General features: G+C 47.8%; 1 protein-coding gene across 1 annotated transcript in view; it reads right to left on the minus strand.

Annotated features, from left to right (window-relative positions):
- DAAM2 (dishevelled associated activator of morphogenesis 2) overlaps positions 1-16178 on the minus strand; it is a 308732-nt gene that overhangs the window by 83445 nt on the left and 209109 nt on the right. The window contains exons 10-13 of the mRNA XM_040351813.1: positions 7647-7761; positions 3722-3860; positions 2232-2290; positions 1694-1878 (exon numbers count right to left, since the gene is read on the minus strand). Coding sequence (XP_040207747.1) covers positions 1694-1878; positions 2232-2290; positions 3722-3860; positions 7647-7761 — 498 coding nt within the window. The remainder of the gene's footprint in view (positions 1-1693; positions 1879-2231; positions 2291-3721; positions 3861-7646; positions 7762-16178) is intronic.

The following is a 16178-nucleotide window of genomic DNA, read 5'->3' on the forward strand; positions in this document are numbered from 1 at the left end:
TTAGACTTTTCGGATTTTCTTTCTTATTTTCTATATTTTCAATTTACGGAATTTTCAAATTTTACGAATTTACAACTTTACAAATTTTCAAATTGACAAAATTGCAAAAAACCAAAAGAAAAAAAAAAATTAAAATGAATTAAAACTTTTTGGCAGTGCACATGTCTAATATAAAGTCTATTTAACCCCTTGCATATTCGACAATTTGAAAATTCGCAAATTTATAAATTTGAAAATTTGGAAATCTGAAAATCCCAAGATTTAAAAAATCTAAAATAATAAAATAAATATTAAATTATAGATATTAGAATTTCCTTTCAAATTTGGTTGTTAGTAAACGAATACGAATTTATCCGAATTTACGGATAATCTGAAATAGCAAATGGAACGTAACAAATAAATACTAATAAATAATAATAATAAAAACTTTTTATTATTATTTATTATTATTAATTTGTTCTGTTCCAACTTCGGCATTAATTAATATTCGTTACGTTCACTAGGAAATTCCAATACTTATTTATTAGTTAGTTATTATTTCGAATTTTCTTTCTTATTTTCGATATTTTCAATTTACGAATTTTCAAATTTTTACGAATTTACAACTTTACAAATTTTCAAATTTACAAAATTGCAAACGAATGACCTGAAAAACCAAAAGAAAAAAAAATGAATTAAAACTAAAACAAACTTTTTGGCAGTGCACATGTCTAATATAAATTATATTTAACCACTTGCTTACTGGGCACTTAAACCCCCTTCCTGCCCAGGCCAATTTTCAGCTTTCAGCGCTCTCACTCTTTTTGAATGACAATTGCGCGGTCATGCAACACTGTACCAAAATTACATTTTCATATTTTTTATATAGAGATTAAACAGCACCCTGCACCTCTGGACCCCTTTATATTACACAGCACCCTGCACCTCTGGACCCCTTTACATTACACAGCACCCTGCACCTCTGGACCCCTTTACATTACACAGCACCCTGCACCTCTGGACCCCTTTACATTACACAGCACCCTGCACCTCTGGACCCCTTTACATTACACAGCACCCTGCACCTCTGGACCCCTTTACATTACACCGCACCCGGCACCTCTGGACCCCTTTACATTACACAGCACCCTGCACCTCTGGACCCCTTTACATTACACCGCACCCGGCACCTCTGGACCCCTTTACATTACACAGCACCCTGAACCTCTGGACCCCTTTACATTACACAACACCCTGCATCACTGGCCCCTTTACATTACACAGCCCCCTGCACCTCTGGACCCCTTTACATTACACAGCACCCTGCACCTCTGGGCCCCTTTACATTACACAACACCCTGCACCTCTGGACTCCTTTACATTACACAGCCCCCCCCCACAGTTTGTTACACAGACACCCCCCTAACAGTTCTGGACCCCCTACATGTTACACTGGGGGGAGACGTGACATGCGGCCCACCAGGAATTTGCCCGGTATGCCCTATGTCTAGTCCGGGCCTGCTGGCATCTCAGTCCTGGAAGTAGATGGTGACCCCGGGTGACGTCTGAATGATCAGACTAGAATGGTGCCGATATCCCCTGCCTGGGCCAAGCTTGAGTCCCTTTCTTAGGCCAGTGAATTTTAGTATAAATCAGGTGAGAATTTTTTTTTATTTTTTTGCACCAAATCCTCGGGTCCTCCTTTCTCTCTCACCGAGAGCTCGTTCAGCTGAGCCATCAGCTCCCCCATCTGGTCCCGGGCGTGCCGCAGCTCCACCGACTCTTTCTGCAGCTTGTCCTTCATCTTGTTGAGGGTCTTCATCATGTCCTCCTTCTCCTGAGTCTTCGTCTCGCACTCCCTCTCCTTCCTCTCCAGCCGGCTGGTCAACTCCGTGTGCTCTGGAGGAGGGACAGAGGAGGAACATTTCAACACTCGATAACCCAGCAGCCTATAACGTATCTCAAGGGGCTCTTCATATCCTGTAAATTCTAATGTGACCATCACTGGCTTAGTTGGTAAACAACGCCAAGTCCATGAGAGTTGTTAGTAATTGTGGAGGGGCGTGAGATCTCCTCACCTGCAAGGAAATTTTACATACTCCTTGGTAATGGTTTCCAAATCCTGCAAAGCAGTACCCAGATCTAGAGGGGTACTGGGTGGGGTGGGCTCCCCAGTTTTCAGTTCTTGTGTTGAGGACCTGGAGTTCTACAATAAGAACACCCCAAGTCACCCCATACACAGAGCGACTTACCTTTCCTGAACTTCTCCGCTTGTTCCCGCCATTGCTTCACCTCGTTCTCATTTACTAACCTGAAAAGAAGAATATAATATAGGAATATTATACAGCTGGACGCCATTTACTACGCCCCCCGCAGGGAGGAACTGGACTGGGACCCCCCATCTGTTCAGATGTCCGATAGACGCTTCAGGTCCAATGTTCTCTGTACTGCACTGCGGTATATGTCAGAGCTATACAAATGTTTAATAATAAAATACTAATAATAATAGTGTGTGACTGTGATCGGACATTAGAGTGTAAGCTCTTCTGGCGCAGAGACTGATGTGACTGGCTCAGTGTTCTCTGTACAGCGCTGCGGAATATGTCAGAGCTATATATATATATTATAATAATAATAGTGTGTGACTATGGGGGGACATTAGAGTGTAAGCTCCTTTGGTTCAGTGATGACCGTGGTGGGACATTAGAGTGTAAGCTCCTCTGGTACAGAGACTGATATGATTTGCTCAGTGTTCTCTGCACAGCGCTGCGATATATGTCAGAGCTATATAAATAAATAAATAAATAAATGAATAATAATAATAATAATAATATATATATTATAATAATAATAATAATAATAATAATAGGCCCGGATTCAGTAAGGAGTTACGACGGCGTATCTCCAGATACGCCGTCGTAACTCCAAATGCGGGCCGTCGCATCTCGGCGCCTGATTCATAGAATCAGATACGCCTCAATGTTGCCTAGATACGAGCGGCGCAAGTCTCCTACGCCGTCGTATCTTAGGGTGCATATTTACGCTGACCGCTAGGGGCGCTTCCGTAGATTTCCGCGTAGAATATGCAAATGAGATAGATACGCCGATTCAGAAACGTACGTCCGCCCGGCGCATTGATTTACGTCGTTTACGTTAGGCTATTTCCGGCGTAAAGTTACCCCTGCTATATGAGGCGTAGTGAATGTTAGGTATGGACGTCGGGCCAGCGTCAAATTTTGCGTCGTTTGCGTAAGTCGTACGAGAATAGGGCTGTGCGTAAGTTACGTTTACGTCTAAAGCAATGACTATTTGCGGCGTAATTTGGAGCATGCACACTGGGATACTTTCACTGACGCCGCTCGTTAGTAACGTCAATTACGTGGGAGTCACGATTAATTAGCATACGACACGCCCCCTACCAGCCTATTTTGAATTAGGCGGGCTTACGCCGGCCCATATACGCTACGCCGCCGTAACCTCAGGCGCAAGTTCTTTCTAAATACGGGACTTGCCTCTCAAAGTTACGGCGGCGTAGCGTATATGAGATACGCTACGACCGCCTAAAGGTAGGCAGATGTTTCTGAATCTGGCCCATAGTGTGTGACTATAGGGGGGAAGAGTGTAAGCTCCTTTGGTTCAGTAATGACTGTGGGGGACATTAGACATTAGAGTGTAAGCTCTAACTAGCTCATCATTCTCTGTACAGCACTGTGGTATATGTCAGAGATAACAGATAACGTACATCTTTATAATATTCTTGACATTGAAGTTCTCCAGTGCGGACACATCGGGATCTTCTCCGCTCTCATCCTGAAGGACGATCTGCTGTAGAATCCGGTCCAGGAGCTGCCAGTGCTGCAGATTACTTCCGTTCCGCTTGTCTGTGTCCAAGTACAAGAGACATTGCTGGTTATACAAATACATGTTCACACCGGGGAGATTTACCCTCACTTCCTGTCTGGGTGATGACTCCGATGAGTGTCAGGACAGGAAGAGAAGAGAAACCTCTGTGATCACATTTAAGATCTGACAGATCTAAAGATCTAACCCTTCCCCACTCTATGCAATACTAAAATAAAGTTGGGCTCTCCGAGTGTAGCCCCCCCCCCCTGTCCTAAACAGGGGCTACTATGTCAATGTCGTTTTTAGCAGGGTAGTAGTTAGCTCAGATTGGTTGTAAAGTCGTTCACCTGGTTTATCCCTAAGCTTAAGTTGGCTTGCAATTTTTCACTATCGCCAGTAGATGTCACTGTATCACCATAGTATGAGATTTCATTTCACAAGCAAAACTATAAAATTTATATTTTCTTCAGCCAATCCAGTAGGAGGTTTATACCACTGGTGCATGCTGGGGGGGAAGATATAAATATTTGGGATAAGCCCATGTGCTCGCTCTCTTCCCCTGGGCTGAGGCCTAGGGAGATGCGGCTGGATGGAGCTCCATTGTTAGACCCAATAACATGTATGAGGCCTAACATGCACTGAAGTAATCCTGAAGCTGTCCTTCCTGGTCTAGAGGAAGCTGTGCCAAGGAGGAGACCCAGGGGTGCCAAGGAGGAGACCCAGGGGGGAGCCAAGGAGGAGACCCAGGGGCGTGCCAAGGAGGAGACCCAGGGGGGAGCCAAGGAGGAGACCCAGGGGCATGCCAAGGAGGAGACCCAGGGGGGGTGCCAAGGAGGAGACCCAGGGGGGAGCCAAGGAGGAGACCCAGGGGGGAGCCAAGGAGGAGACCCAGGGGGGTGCCAAGGAGGAGACCCACGGGGTAGCCAAGGAGGAGACCCAGGGGGGAGCCAAGGAGGAGACCCAGGGGGGTGCCAAGGAGGAGACCCAGGGGGGAGCCAAGGAGGAGACCCAGGGGGGAGCCAAGGAGGAGACCCAGGGGGGTGCCAAGGAGGAGACCCAGGGGGGAGCCAAGGAGGAGACCCAGGGGGGAGCCAAGGAGGAGACCCAGAGGGGTGCCAAGAAGGAGACCCAGGGGGGAGCCAAGGAGGAGACCCAGGGGGGAGGCCCCTTTCTGGAGAGAGCCAAGAAGAAGGCTGGTCTCTCTGAAGGTCTGGTGACCCACTCAGCGGACACACTAAAATTTGGGAACATGCTTACAGTGTTGCCGGGTCGGCTTAAAGGTTCTGGCACTGTGAAGCTGGACATTGATTTGGAGAGTCTGTAAGTGATCAGCTGTGGTATCTGGGACCCCCAACCCTCACCTCCTTAAAGTGGTACTAAAGCTTTGATTATTTTTTTTAAATAACAAACATGTCATACTTACCTCCACTGTGCCCCGTTCCACGTCTTCTGGGGTCCCTCGATGGCTGTCTTGGCTCCTCCCCGCAAGAGCTAACCCCCCTCTGGGACGCGCTCTCCCAAGGGAAGGGGGTTAGCTTGCGGGCACGCTCCCGTGTGATACAGTCGGCTGCCATAGCCACCCAGTGTATCACTCGGCCCCGCTCCGCTTCATTAATCTGATTGACAGCAGCAGGAGCCAATGGCTGCGCTGCTATCAATCATATCAATCATCTAATGAAGATTCCCACAGGAGCTGGGGGAAAGCAACGTGGGATCGCGCCCACGGACATTTGGGGCTCAGGTAAGTAAAACGGGGGGGGGGCAGAGAGTGCAAGTTGTTTTTGCACCTTAATGCATAGGATGCATTTTCACATAAGGTGAAAAAACGCAAAGGTTTACAACCCCTTTAACTGCTTAAGGACCACCGTACGACTAAATACGTCGGCAGAATGACGCGGCTGGGCATATGGACGTACAGGTATCAAGAAGCCCAGCCATGGGTCGCGAGTGCGCTGGCGGCGGCGCGCTCGTGACCCGGGCCTATGCTCCGTGACCGCGCCCGCGGAACCCGCGGACCCGATCGCCGCCAGTGTCCCGCGATCGGGTCACAGAGCTGAAGAACGGGGAGAGGTGAGTGTAAACAAACCTCTCCCCGTGCTTCCTAGTGAGCCTGTCACTGTCATAGGGAACGACGATCAGTGACGTCACACGTCCAGCTATGCCCCCCTACAGTAAGAAACACACATTAGGGAACACTTAACCCCTTTAGTGCCCCCTACAGGTTAACCCCTTCACTGCCAGTGTCATTTTCACAGTAACCAGTGCATTTTTATAGCACTGATCGTTGTAAAAATGACAATGGTCCCAAAATAGTGTCAAAAGTGTCCGATGTGTCCTCCATAATGTCGCAGTCACGATAAAAATCGCTGATCGCCGCCATTACTAGTAAAAAAAAAAAAAATATTAATAAAAATGCCATAAAACTATCCCCTATTTTGTAAACGCTATAACTTTCGCGCAAACCAATCAATAAACGTTTATTGGTGGAAAAGGGAGTAGCCGCTCCAGGTGGGAAACCAGATGAATATCCTCCGTTGCAGACAACTCAGGTGCAGGCAATGCACTTAGCAAAGCAGGAACAAAGATTGTCTCTGGACAGCCGCACTCTGAACACATTGTAGCCTTTTATTAAAAGAAGGACAGCACTACAAGTCACAGCAAAATAAAGTAAAACCTGACTGTTGACGCGTTTCGCACTGAAACTAGTGCTTAGTCATAATTATGACTAAGCACTAGTTTCAGTGCGAAACAGAGTTCAGAGTGCGGCTGTCCAGAGACAATCTTTGTTCCTGCTTTAACTACTTGCCGACCTGCCGCCATCGTTTTACGGCAGCAGGTTGGCTCCCCTGCGCGAGAGCCCATAGCTCTACGTCGGCTCTCGCGCAGGCCACTAGGGGCGCGCGCCCCCGCCTCCCGTGCATGTGCCCGGCGGACACGATCGCCGCCGGGGAGCCCGCGATTGCTCGTTACAGAGCGAGGACCGGGAGCTGTGTGTGTAAACACACAGCTCCCGGGCCTGTCAGGGGGGGAAATGCTGATCCTCTGTTCATACAATGTATGAACAGCGATCAGTCATTTTCCCTAGTGAGGCCCCCCCTACAGTTAGAACACACCCAGGGACATACTTAACCCCTTCCCCGCCCCCTAGTGTTAAACCCTTCACTGCCAGTGGCATTTTTATAGTAATCCAATGCATTTTTATAGCACTGATCGCTATAAAAATGCCAATGGTCCCAAAAATGTGTCCGAAGTGTCCGCCATAATGTCGCAGTACCGAAAAAAAAAACGCTGATCGCCGCCATTACCAGTAAAAAAAAAATATTAATAAAAATGCCATAAAAATACCCCCTATTTTGTAAACGCTATAACTTTTGCGCAAACCAATCAATAAACGCTTACTGCGATTTTTTTAACGAAAAATATGTAGAAGAATACGTATCGGCCTAAACTGAGGAAAAAAATACGTTTTTTTATATATTTTTGGGGATATTTATTATAGCAAAAATTGTCGCTCTATTTTTGTTTATAGCGCAAAAACTAAAAACCGCAGAGGTGATCAAATACCACCAAAAGAAAGCTCTATTTGTGGGGAAAAAAGGAGGTCAGTTAAAGCGACGCAGTGCCGAATCGCAAAAAGTGCTCTGGTCTTTGGGCAGCAATATGGTCCGGGGGTTAAGTGGTTAAAATAATGTATTTGCCCATCACACCAACTAATAGCCAATCAGAGCATTGGAAAGGTTGAAGTGAGCTTCTCCCCCCCCCCTCCCTTTTGAGACTCCCCCCCCCCCACACAATGGAAGGGCCCCCCCCCATGAGACACTCACTCATCTGCAGGCAGTGCTGGAGGATGGACAGCAGGTACGGGTACCCGTCCGTGTGCTTCATCTTCTTCTTTATCAGATCAAACATCTGGGTGGCACTTTTGGTGTCTATGTGAACCTGAAGAAGGGAACAGAATTACAGGTATTTGTACTCAATCTCTGAATATTGTCCAAAATTTGTATCAACCCCCCCCCCCCCCCCCCCAAAAAAAAAGTGATTATACATAGACATTGTTACATTCTGTGTTTATTCTGTCTTAAAGGTACCAATATGATACATCTTCTCGCTCTGTCTCATACGTAGCATCATTGTATGAAGATCCAGGAGTACTTATTACCAGCAACATCTTTAAAGGGTCACTAAAGGAAAACATTTTTTTAGCAGGGTATAGAGACATAATAGTTAACTGATTCCTTTTAAAAATGATTAAAAATAGATAAAAAACAATCATATAATGTGCCTGCAGTTTAGTTTAGTTTTTGCATGTTGTTTGCTGGTTCTCTGATGTACAGAGAGCCACTAGAGGGCAGTCAGCCAATAGAAAGCAGTGATACTCTGTCTAAAACTCCTCAGCACCAATCCAGTTTCGTTTTACACACAGTAATCACACCTCCTTGATTAGTCACCACCGTGAGAAATCTCCCAGTACTGTGGTGATCAGGAAACAGACAACCAGGAAGTGTCCAGAACAGAGGAGGAATTACAGCAACATCAAAGCAAAAACGAACAATGAGGACATGAAACCAGGACTGCAGTAAGGTAAAGGAAGCTATTTAGCTAAAAAAAAAAATTCCTTTAGTGACCCTTTAAGAAACGTCCTATTACAGATAGGCTACTCTGGAACAGTCTATGGGTTAAAGGCTGGGGACCATGAAGTAGCTCGTAGAACAGATAGGTTAGACTGGAAAAGCTTATAGGTTCACAGCTGAGGACCATGAAGTAGCTCATAGAACTGTGTGCAATCAATGGCCCCCACGGTGCGTGGGAATCCTGCAATTCTGTAGAAATCTGCCATTGCCTTCACCCGCAGGTCCTCCTGGGTGGGTCTGATGATTTGGTTGGCCATGAGTCTGAGGATTGCGGGGACAACCTGGTGCACACATCTGCTAATGGAGGATTGTGCCATCCCAGCCACACCTCCACTTGTACGTTGAAACGAGCCACTGGCAAGGAAATGGAGTGTTGCTATGACCTTGACCAGTGGCTGCAGTGCATGTGAGCGGTGTGTTGGGCTGGTGATGTCATCTTTCAGGGTTGTGGTTAATTCCATGATGGCATCAGGGCTGAATCTGAAAATGCGATACACCTCCAAATCACACATGCCAAAGACGTTTATGCACGGTCGGTATATCCTCTCCGGTGCCCTCCTCCTCCTCCTCCGTGCTCCCTCCTCCTTCTGCGCACATCTAAAGCCAGTAGTATAGCTATGACCATGGATGCCCCTGGCATGTTGGCATACAGATTGTTGTCCTGCAAGTGTGGCTGCTCAGCTCGTCCCTAACGGTGCTGCTGAAGCTGACCTGCACACGTCTGGTGCAAAGTTAAAGCTGCTTTTATGAGGGGTAACTTTAGACCGGACGTACAGCTTACGCGCACCGCGCCTAGCCTGCGCCGGACAAACGTACTTTCGTGGATCGCCGTATCTCCCTCATTTGCATAGCAAAACAATGGTGCGTCCAGCGTATTTTTGCACCCACGATGCGCCGGTGTAGAAAAATTACGTCGGTCGGAAAAATCTATTTTTCAGGCGTATCTCGTTTTGTGGATACGGCGCATAGTTACACTTACGCCGCGCATCTTGAGATACGCCGGCGTAAGTGCTTTGTGGATCTGCCCCAAAATGTTCCATAGCCAGGAACAGTAAATCCATAAAATATACCTGAAAATACGATCTACTAAAAGACAATTTCCAGCGTTTTCTGCAATTATATATTCCAATAAAAAAAAAAGAAAACTTTTCTGCATGCCTGACGTTCCTAATATTCAAGAATCCGGCGGGATGATCGCCATTGCCCAAAAAAAAAAAAAGAGAAAAGAAGAATTCATCCGACTGCAAGCCAAATCCCGCTGCCAATTCCAGAGACGCAACGTTTAGTTAAACAATGTTCAGCAGAAAACAATGAGAGATTTCTATTTCGTACACGCTGCGAAAATATTTAAGCCGCAAAATTGCCCCGTTTGGGGTTGATCTATCCCCCCCCCCCCCCGTAACCTCAGCTATGTGTTTTCGTTCAATAAAAGCAAACTTCAATTATATTTAATATGTCGCCGTTATAGTTTGATAATATTTCCACTACAATTACTTCTTCGCATCCAAGTTTTCCGGCTGCAGTTTCTTTCTCGGGGTTTATACTAATAAGCTGCAGTTTCAAAGGTTTATCTGCTTATGTGTTTCTTTTCCCTGGCTGCTTCCTCCGTCAGCAATGTTACTAAACCTTCCGTCTTCATTACGTACCTCATTATAGATCCGGTCACGTCATCGCTGGGTCTCTGTGCTTCTCTGTGCAATGCAGGCAAGACCATACCTGGTGGGCAGGGCGCTGTACATGGCTTCCTGGCAGGGGCGTTGCTAGGTGGCAAAAAGACCAGGGGCTTCAGCGGAATTAGAGGTGTTGTATGTGGAGTAGCGTTTTTTTGGGGGCTGGGCGGTGGGGTTGTGTGACTTACCAGTGCCCATCAATGCTGACCACTGACCTACCTGCACTGACCAGTGACCTGCATGACCTAACACACACTGACCTACTGACAATGGCATAGATACACACACACTGACTTACCTGAGCTCAGCCGTGGTGTCAGTCACTCATCACTGTCAGAGAGTAGAGGAGCTGCCATGCCGAGGAGAGGAGCAGAGGGAGGAGAGCCGCCCGCCCGAGCAGGGATATTGCATTTTGAAATTCCTGCCTTCTGGAGACTCTGCAGGCTATGATGGACGCACTACGCCACACGTCCCATGGTCCTCCTGGATTGGCGCTGCAGGCTCCAGAAGGCGGGACCTATGGCACTCGGCCAAACTCGGCCGCACTCGGCCGAACTCGGCCCCAGCCAAACTCAGCTGAACTCGGCCCCAGCCAAACTCAGCTGAACTCGGCCCCAGCCGCACTCGGCCCCAGCCAAACTCAGCTGAACTCGGCCCCAGCCGCACTCGGCCGAACTCAGCCGCACTCGGCCAAACTCAGCCCCAGCCGCACTCGGCCATCAGATCGGTCCCGGGCCCAGGCGCTCGGGGCCAACAATACAAATCATCTGTAAATAGATTTGGGCTTTTCGAGGGCCCATTCGGGGCTCCAGCCCCCCAAGCCCGGGCCTAACGACGCCCCTGCTTCCTGGGAACATCACAGCACCCTGCGCACGGTCCCTCAGCCCTCAGGCAAGCAGTGGGCTGGTTCCTGGGAGTGCCTTAAAGGGTGGGTGTCTATCTGGAGGAGTGGGCGTTCCTAGGAGGTCTGGATTTGCATGCAGGCCACCCTCGATAACGCCTACATGTGGTGAGGCTGCATTGGTGGGCACTGGTGACTGGCGCTGATGGTCATTGGTGAAGCTGCGTTTATGGGCACTGGTGAGGCTGCGCTGATGGGCACTGGTGCAGCTGCATTGATGAGCACTGGTGAGGCTGCGCTGATGGGCACTGGTGCAGCTGCATTGATGATCACTGGTGAGGCTACGCTGATGGACACTGGTGAGGCTGCGCTGATAAGCACTTGTGCAGCTGCATTGATGGGAACTAGTGCAGTTGCATTGATGGGCACTGGAGAAGCTGCACTTGGTACTCACTTTTAATGCACTGGTGAGGCTGCGCTGATGGTAATTGGTGAAGCTGCATTGATGGGCACTGGTGAGGCTGCGCTGAAGGGCACTGGTGAAGCTGTGTTGATGGGCACTGGTGAGGCTGCGCTGATGGGCACTGGTGAGGCTGCACTGATGGGCACTGGTGAGGCTGCACTGATGGGCACTTGTGCAGCTGCATTAATGGGCACTGGTGAGGCTACATTGATGGGCACTGATGAAGCTGCACTTGGAACCCACTTTTAATGCACTGGTGAGGCTGCGCTGATTCTCATTGGTGAAGCTGCATTGTATGGGCTCTGGTGAGGCTGCGCTGATAGACACTGGTGAGGCTACGCTGATGGGCACCGGTGAGGCTGCGTTGATGGGCACTGGTGAAGCTGCGTTGATGGGCACTGATGAAGCTGCACTTGGTACCCACTTTTAATGTACACAGAGAAAGGGGTGGAGCCTAAAGAGAAAAGGGTGTGGCTTACAGATGACAGGGCAGGTCCTAAACAAGAAGAGGTGTAGCATTGACAGGAAGGGGTGGGTATATTTAAATTAGGGGGTGCACGAGTTTAGTCAGGCCTAGGGCAGCACAAAACTAAAATACACCTCTGCATGTGATGCTGATAATTGAAAGAACTGAGGGGGTAATCCACAAAGATCCGGCGTAACTTAATTTTTCCCATTTAAGTTACACTGCCTTAAAATTTCTACCTAAGTGCCCGATCCACAAAGCACTTACCTAGAAATTTTTGGCTGTGTAACTTAAATTCCGCCGACGCAAGGCGTTCCTATTTTCATGGGGGCGATTCCCATTTAAATTAGGCGCGCTCCTGCGCCGGCCGTACTGCGCATGCTCGTGACATCATTTTCCCGACGTGCATAGCGCGAAATTACGTTACGCCGAGCTTTGTGGATTGCGACGGGTCAATAAAGTTGCATCGGGAAAAAAAAAAGATACGGCGCGAAAAAAAAAATTCAAAACAAAAAAAAAATCGTGTCGCTGGACAGAAGGGTCTGTTTTTACATGGTGTAAACAGTTTACACTTTGTAAAAGCAGCCCTAATTTTGCGTTTGCAAACTAAAACTTACGGAGAAAAAACGAAGCTGAAAAGCTTTGTGGATCTCCGTAAGTGCTAATTTGCATACCCGAGGCAGCATTTCGACACGAAATGCCCCCAGCGGCGGATGCGGTACTGCATCCTAAGATCCGGCAGTGTAATTCAATTAAACATGTCGGATCTTCTGCCTAACTATGGAAAACTGATTCTGTGGATCAGTTCCATAGATAGAAACAGGGATACGACGGCGTAACAGCAGTTACGCCGGCGTATCCCTTTTGAGGATCTGGCCCTTAAATCCTTATAAATTTTTTACATTTTGGAAAGAGTAAGAAAGTTTTGAAGGATTTTCCAACACTTTCTGTTCTGGCAACATTGGTCACCAATACAAATGGGGGTAAATCTCCGCCGTGGAGGAAGGAAGACTGTAGCAGCCAAACTCGAGCTGAAAGGGGCCACACGTTGCCTACATTGACCATGAAGCCTAATCGAAAACCACATGCGTCCATAGTGGGAGCAGGAGCGCCGCCCCCTCGCTCCTGCACACACCCGTCACTCAACAATAGATATATTCATGCATTGCACAAAGAAGGTAAGTGCCACATTTGGGGACAAACTGGCTGCATTTGATGGGGAAACTGGCTGCATTTGATGGCGAAACTGGTTGCATATGAGGGGCAAACTGGCTGCATATGATGGGGAAACTAGCTGTATTTGTGGGGAAACTGGCTGTATTTGTGGGGAAACTGGCTGAATTTGATGGGGAAACTGGCCGCATTTGAAGGGGCAAACTGGCTGCATTTGGGGGGGGCAAACTGGCTGCATTTGGGGGGGCAAACTGGCTGCATTTGGGGGGGCAAACTGGCTCCATTTTGGGGGGCAAACTGGCTGCATATGAGGGAGCAAACTGGCTGCATTTGAGGGGGCAAACTGGCTGCATTTGAGGGGGCAAACTGGCTGCATTTGAGGGGGCAAACTGGCTGCATTTGAGGGGGCAAACTGGCTACATTTGAGGGAAATCTGGCTGCATTTGATGGGGAAACTGGCTGCATTTGAGGGGCAAACTGGCTGCATTTGATGGGCAAACTGGCTGCATTTGATGGGGAAACTGGCTGTATTTGTGGGCAAACTGGCTGCATTTGAGGGACAAACTGGCTGCATTTGAGGGACAAACTGGCTGCATTTGAGGGACAAACTGGCTGCATATGAGGGGGCAAACTGGCTGCATTTGAGGTAGCAAACTGGCTGCATTTGAGGTAGCAAACTGGCTGCATTTGAGGGACAAACTGGCTGCATTTGAGGGACAAACTGGCTGCATTTGAGGGACAAACTGGCTGCATTTGAGAGGCAAACTGGCTGCATATGAGGGGCAAACTGCCTGCATATGAGGGGGCAAACTGCCTGCATATGAGGGGCAAACTGGCTTCATTTCATGGGGACAAACTGGCTGCATTTGAGGGGCAAACTGGCTGCATTTGATGGGGACAAACTGGCTGCATATGAGGGGAAACTGGCTGCATTTGAGGGGCAAACTGGCTGCATTTGATGGGGACAAACTGGCTGCATATGAGGGAAAACTGGCTGAATTTGATGGGGAAACTGGCTGCATTTGAAGGGGCAAACTGGCTGCAGATGAGGGGGCAAACTGGCTGCAGATGAGGGGGCAAACTGGCTGCATTTGGGGGGGCAAACTGGCTGCATTTGTGGGGGGAAACTGGTTGCATTTGGGGGGGGGGAAACTGGCTGCACATGAGGGGGCAAACTGGCTGCATATGAGGGAGCAAACTGGCTGTTTGGGGGCAAACTGGCTGCATTTCAGGGAGCAAACTGGTGGCGTTTAATGGGCCCAGTAGCGGCAATTGATGTTTTTTTTTTTGTTTGTTTGCGCCCCCCCAAAAAAAATTGAGCACCAGACGCCACTGACCCCCCCTACAAGGGGTTCTAAACCTTCCAAACCATCCAAAAAGGTAAATAAAGGACTGACTCTTCCCAGCTACAAACCTAGTAGGGATGAGCCAATGTTCAAGCCCAACTGGGTTCAACCCAAACCTGCAGGAAAGGGTCACATGATATCAAGCGCCCAGCCCAATCAGCTGCAGCCCACCCCATAGACACATATGCTGGCGACATCGTTGACCTACGGTGACCACATGGACAATGTCTTAACCAAATATGGCCACGTGGCCAATATTAGGTCAATAATGTCATCAATGATGTCAAATCATACCAATCACCAGCAGCCCCGAAATTCCACACCCATAGCCAGATGTAACAAAGGGGGTGGGTATGCTGCTGACATGGTTGACCTAAAATGACCACATGGTCATATGGATAATGTCTTAACTAAATATGGCAACGTGGCCATATTAGGTCAATGGTGTCATCAGTGCCCCCCCCCCCTTTGTTATGTGCTTCTTTGGGGGGTGGAATTCCACAGACTCAGATAATTGGGTCAGTTTTTACATTTTAGCAAACATTTTTAGACATTTTAGCAAACTATATTAGAACATTGGAGATCTTGCATCATGATCATTGATGATTCAAACAACGGCTGATCATCATGCAATGTTGGTGTTGTGAAGTTATTTTTAAACTTGCGGGCCCTGGAGGGTTAATAAACCCTCTACAAATAAAAAAAAGAGTGCAGCGCACGTGTTGACCAGAGTCTGCCCCCCCCCCCCCCTCCAGATCATACAAATACTCAATGCAACGTGCACCCGCTCCGCTCGGCAGTTTATGTAGGCAAATAAACCAATTACTCCTGAAACAAGTGCGGGCCTGCCGAGTAATAATCGGAAACATGTGCGGTATTAATCCTAATTATTTTCAGCAGACTTTGTTAATTCAGGACATTCTTTGTTAATGGACAACAGGCACAACTAATGAGATCGACATGGACCCTAATAAACCTATTTATCAAGGAGCGGACCTGCCAGCATCGCGGTATACAGAGAGGTGATGATTCAGCCAACTGTAACATGTGTTTAGGTGCAGCTGGAAAATTATTGAGTTGATTAGATATTTGGACAGATAAAAACCGCTAATGAGAATTTAAGAGTGCAATTAACCTAAATTGTTCTATATTTAGAATGTATCTGGTAAATAAACCAGATGTTCTGGATGGACAGTTGGATAAACGGCTCTATATCCACGATGTGTCTGGTCTATAAACCAGATGTTCTGGATGGACAGTTGGATAAAAGGCTCTATATTTAGGATGTATCTGGTCTATAAACCAGAGGCTCTGGATGGACAGTTGGATAAATGGTTCTATATTTAGGACGTATCTGGTCTATAAACCAGAGGCTCTGGATGGACAGTTGGATAAATGGCTCTATATTTAGGATGTATCTGGTCTATAAACCAGAGGTTCTGGATGGACAGTTGGATAAATGGCTCTATATTTAGAATGTATCTGGTCTATGGTGGTCAATGCAGAATGGCCTCGTACATTGGTGGTTAGAGGAGAAAGGCTTTTTTTACACTGGTGTTCAGGGGGGAAGGCTTCCTACATTGATGGTCAGAGAAGAAGGCTTCCTACCTTGATAGTCAGTGATGAAGGCTTCCTACAATGATGGTCACTGGAGAAGGCTTCCTACAATGATGGTCAGTGGAGAAGGCTTCCTACATTGATGGTCAGTGGAGAAGGCTTCCTACAATGATTGTCACTGGAGAAGGGCCCCCTAACTTTGATGGTCA

Source organism: Rana temporaria, chromosome 4 (assembly GCF_905171775.1).
Source record: "Rana temporaria chromosome 4, aRanTem1.1, whole genome shotgun sequence".
Classification (NCBI taxonomy): domain Eukaryota; kingdom Metazoa; phylum Chordata; class Amphibia; order Anura; family Ranidae; genus Rana; species Rana temporaria.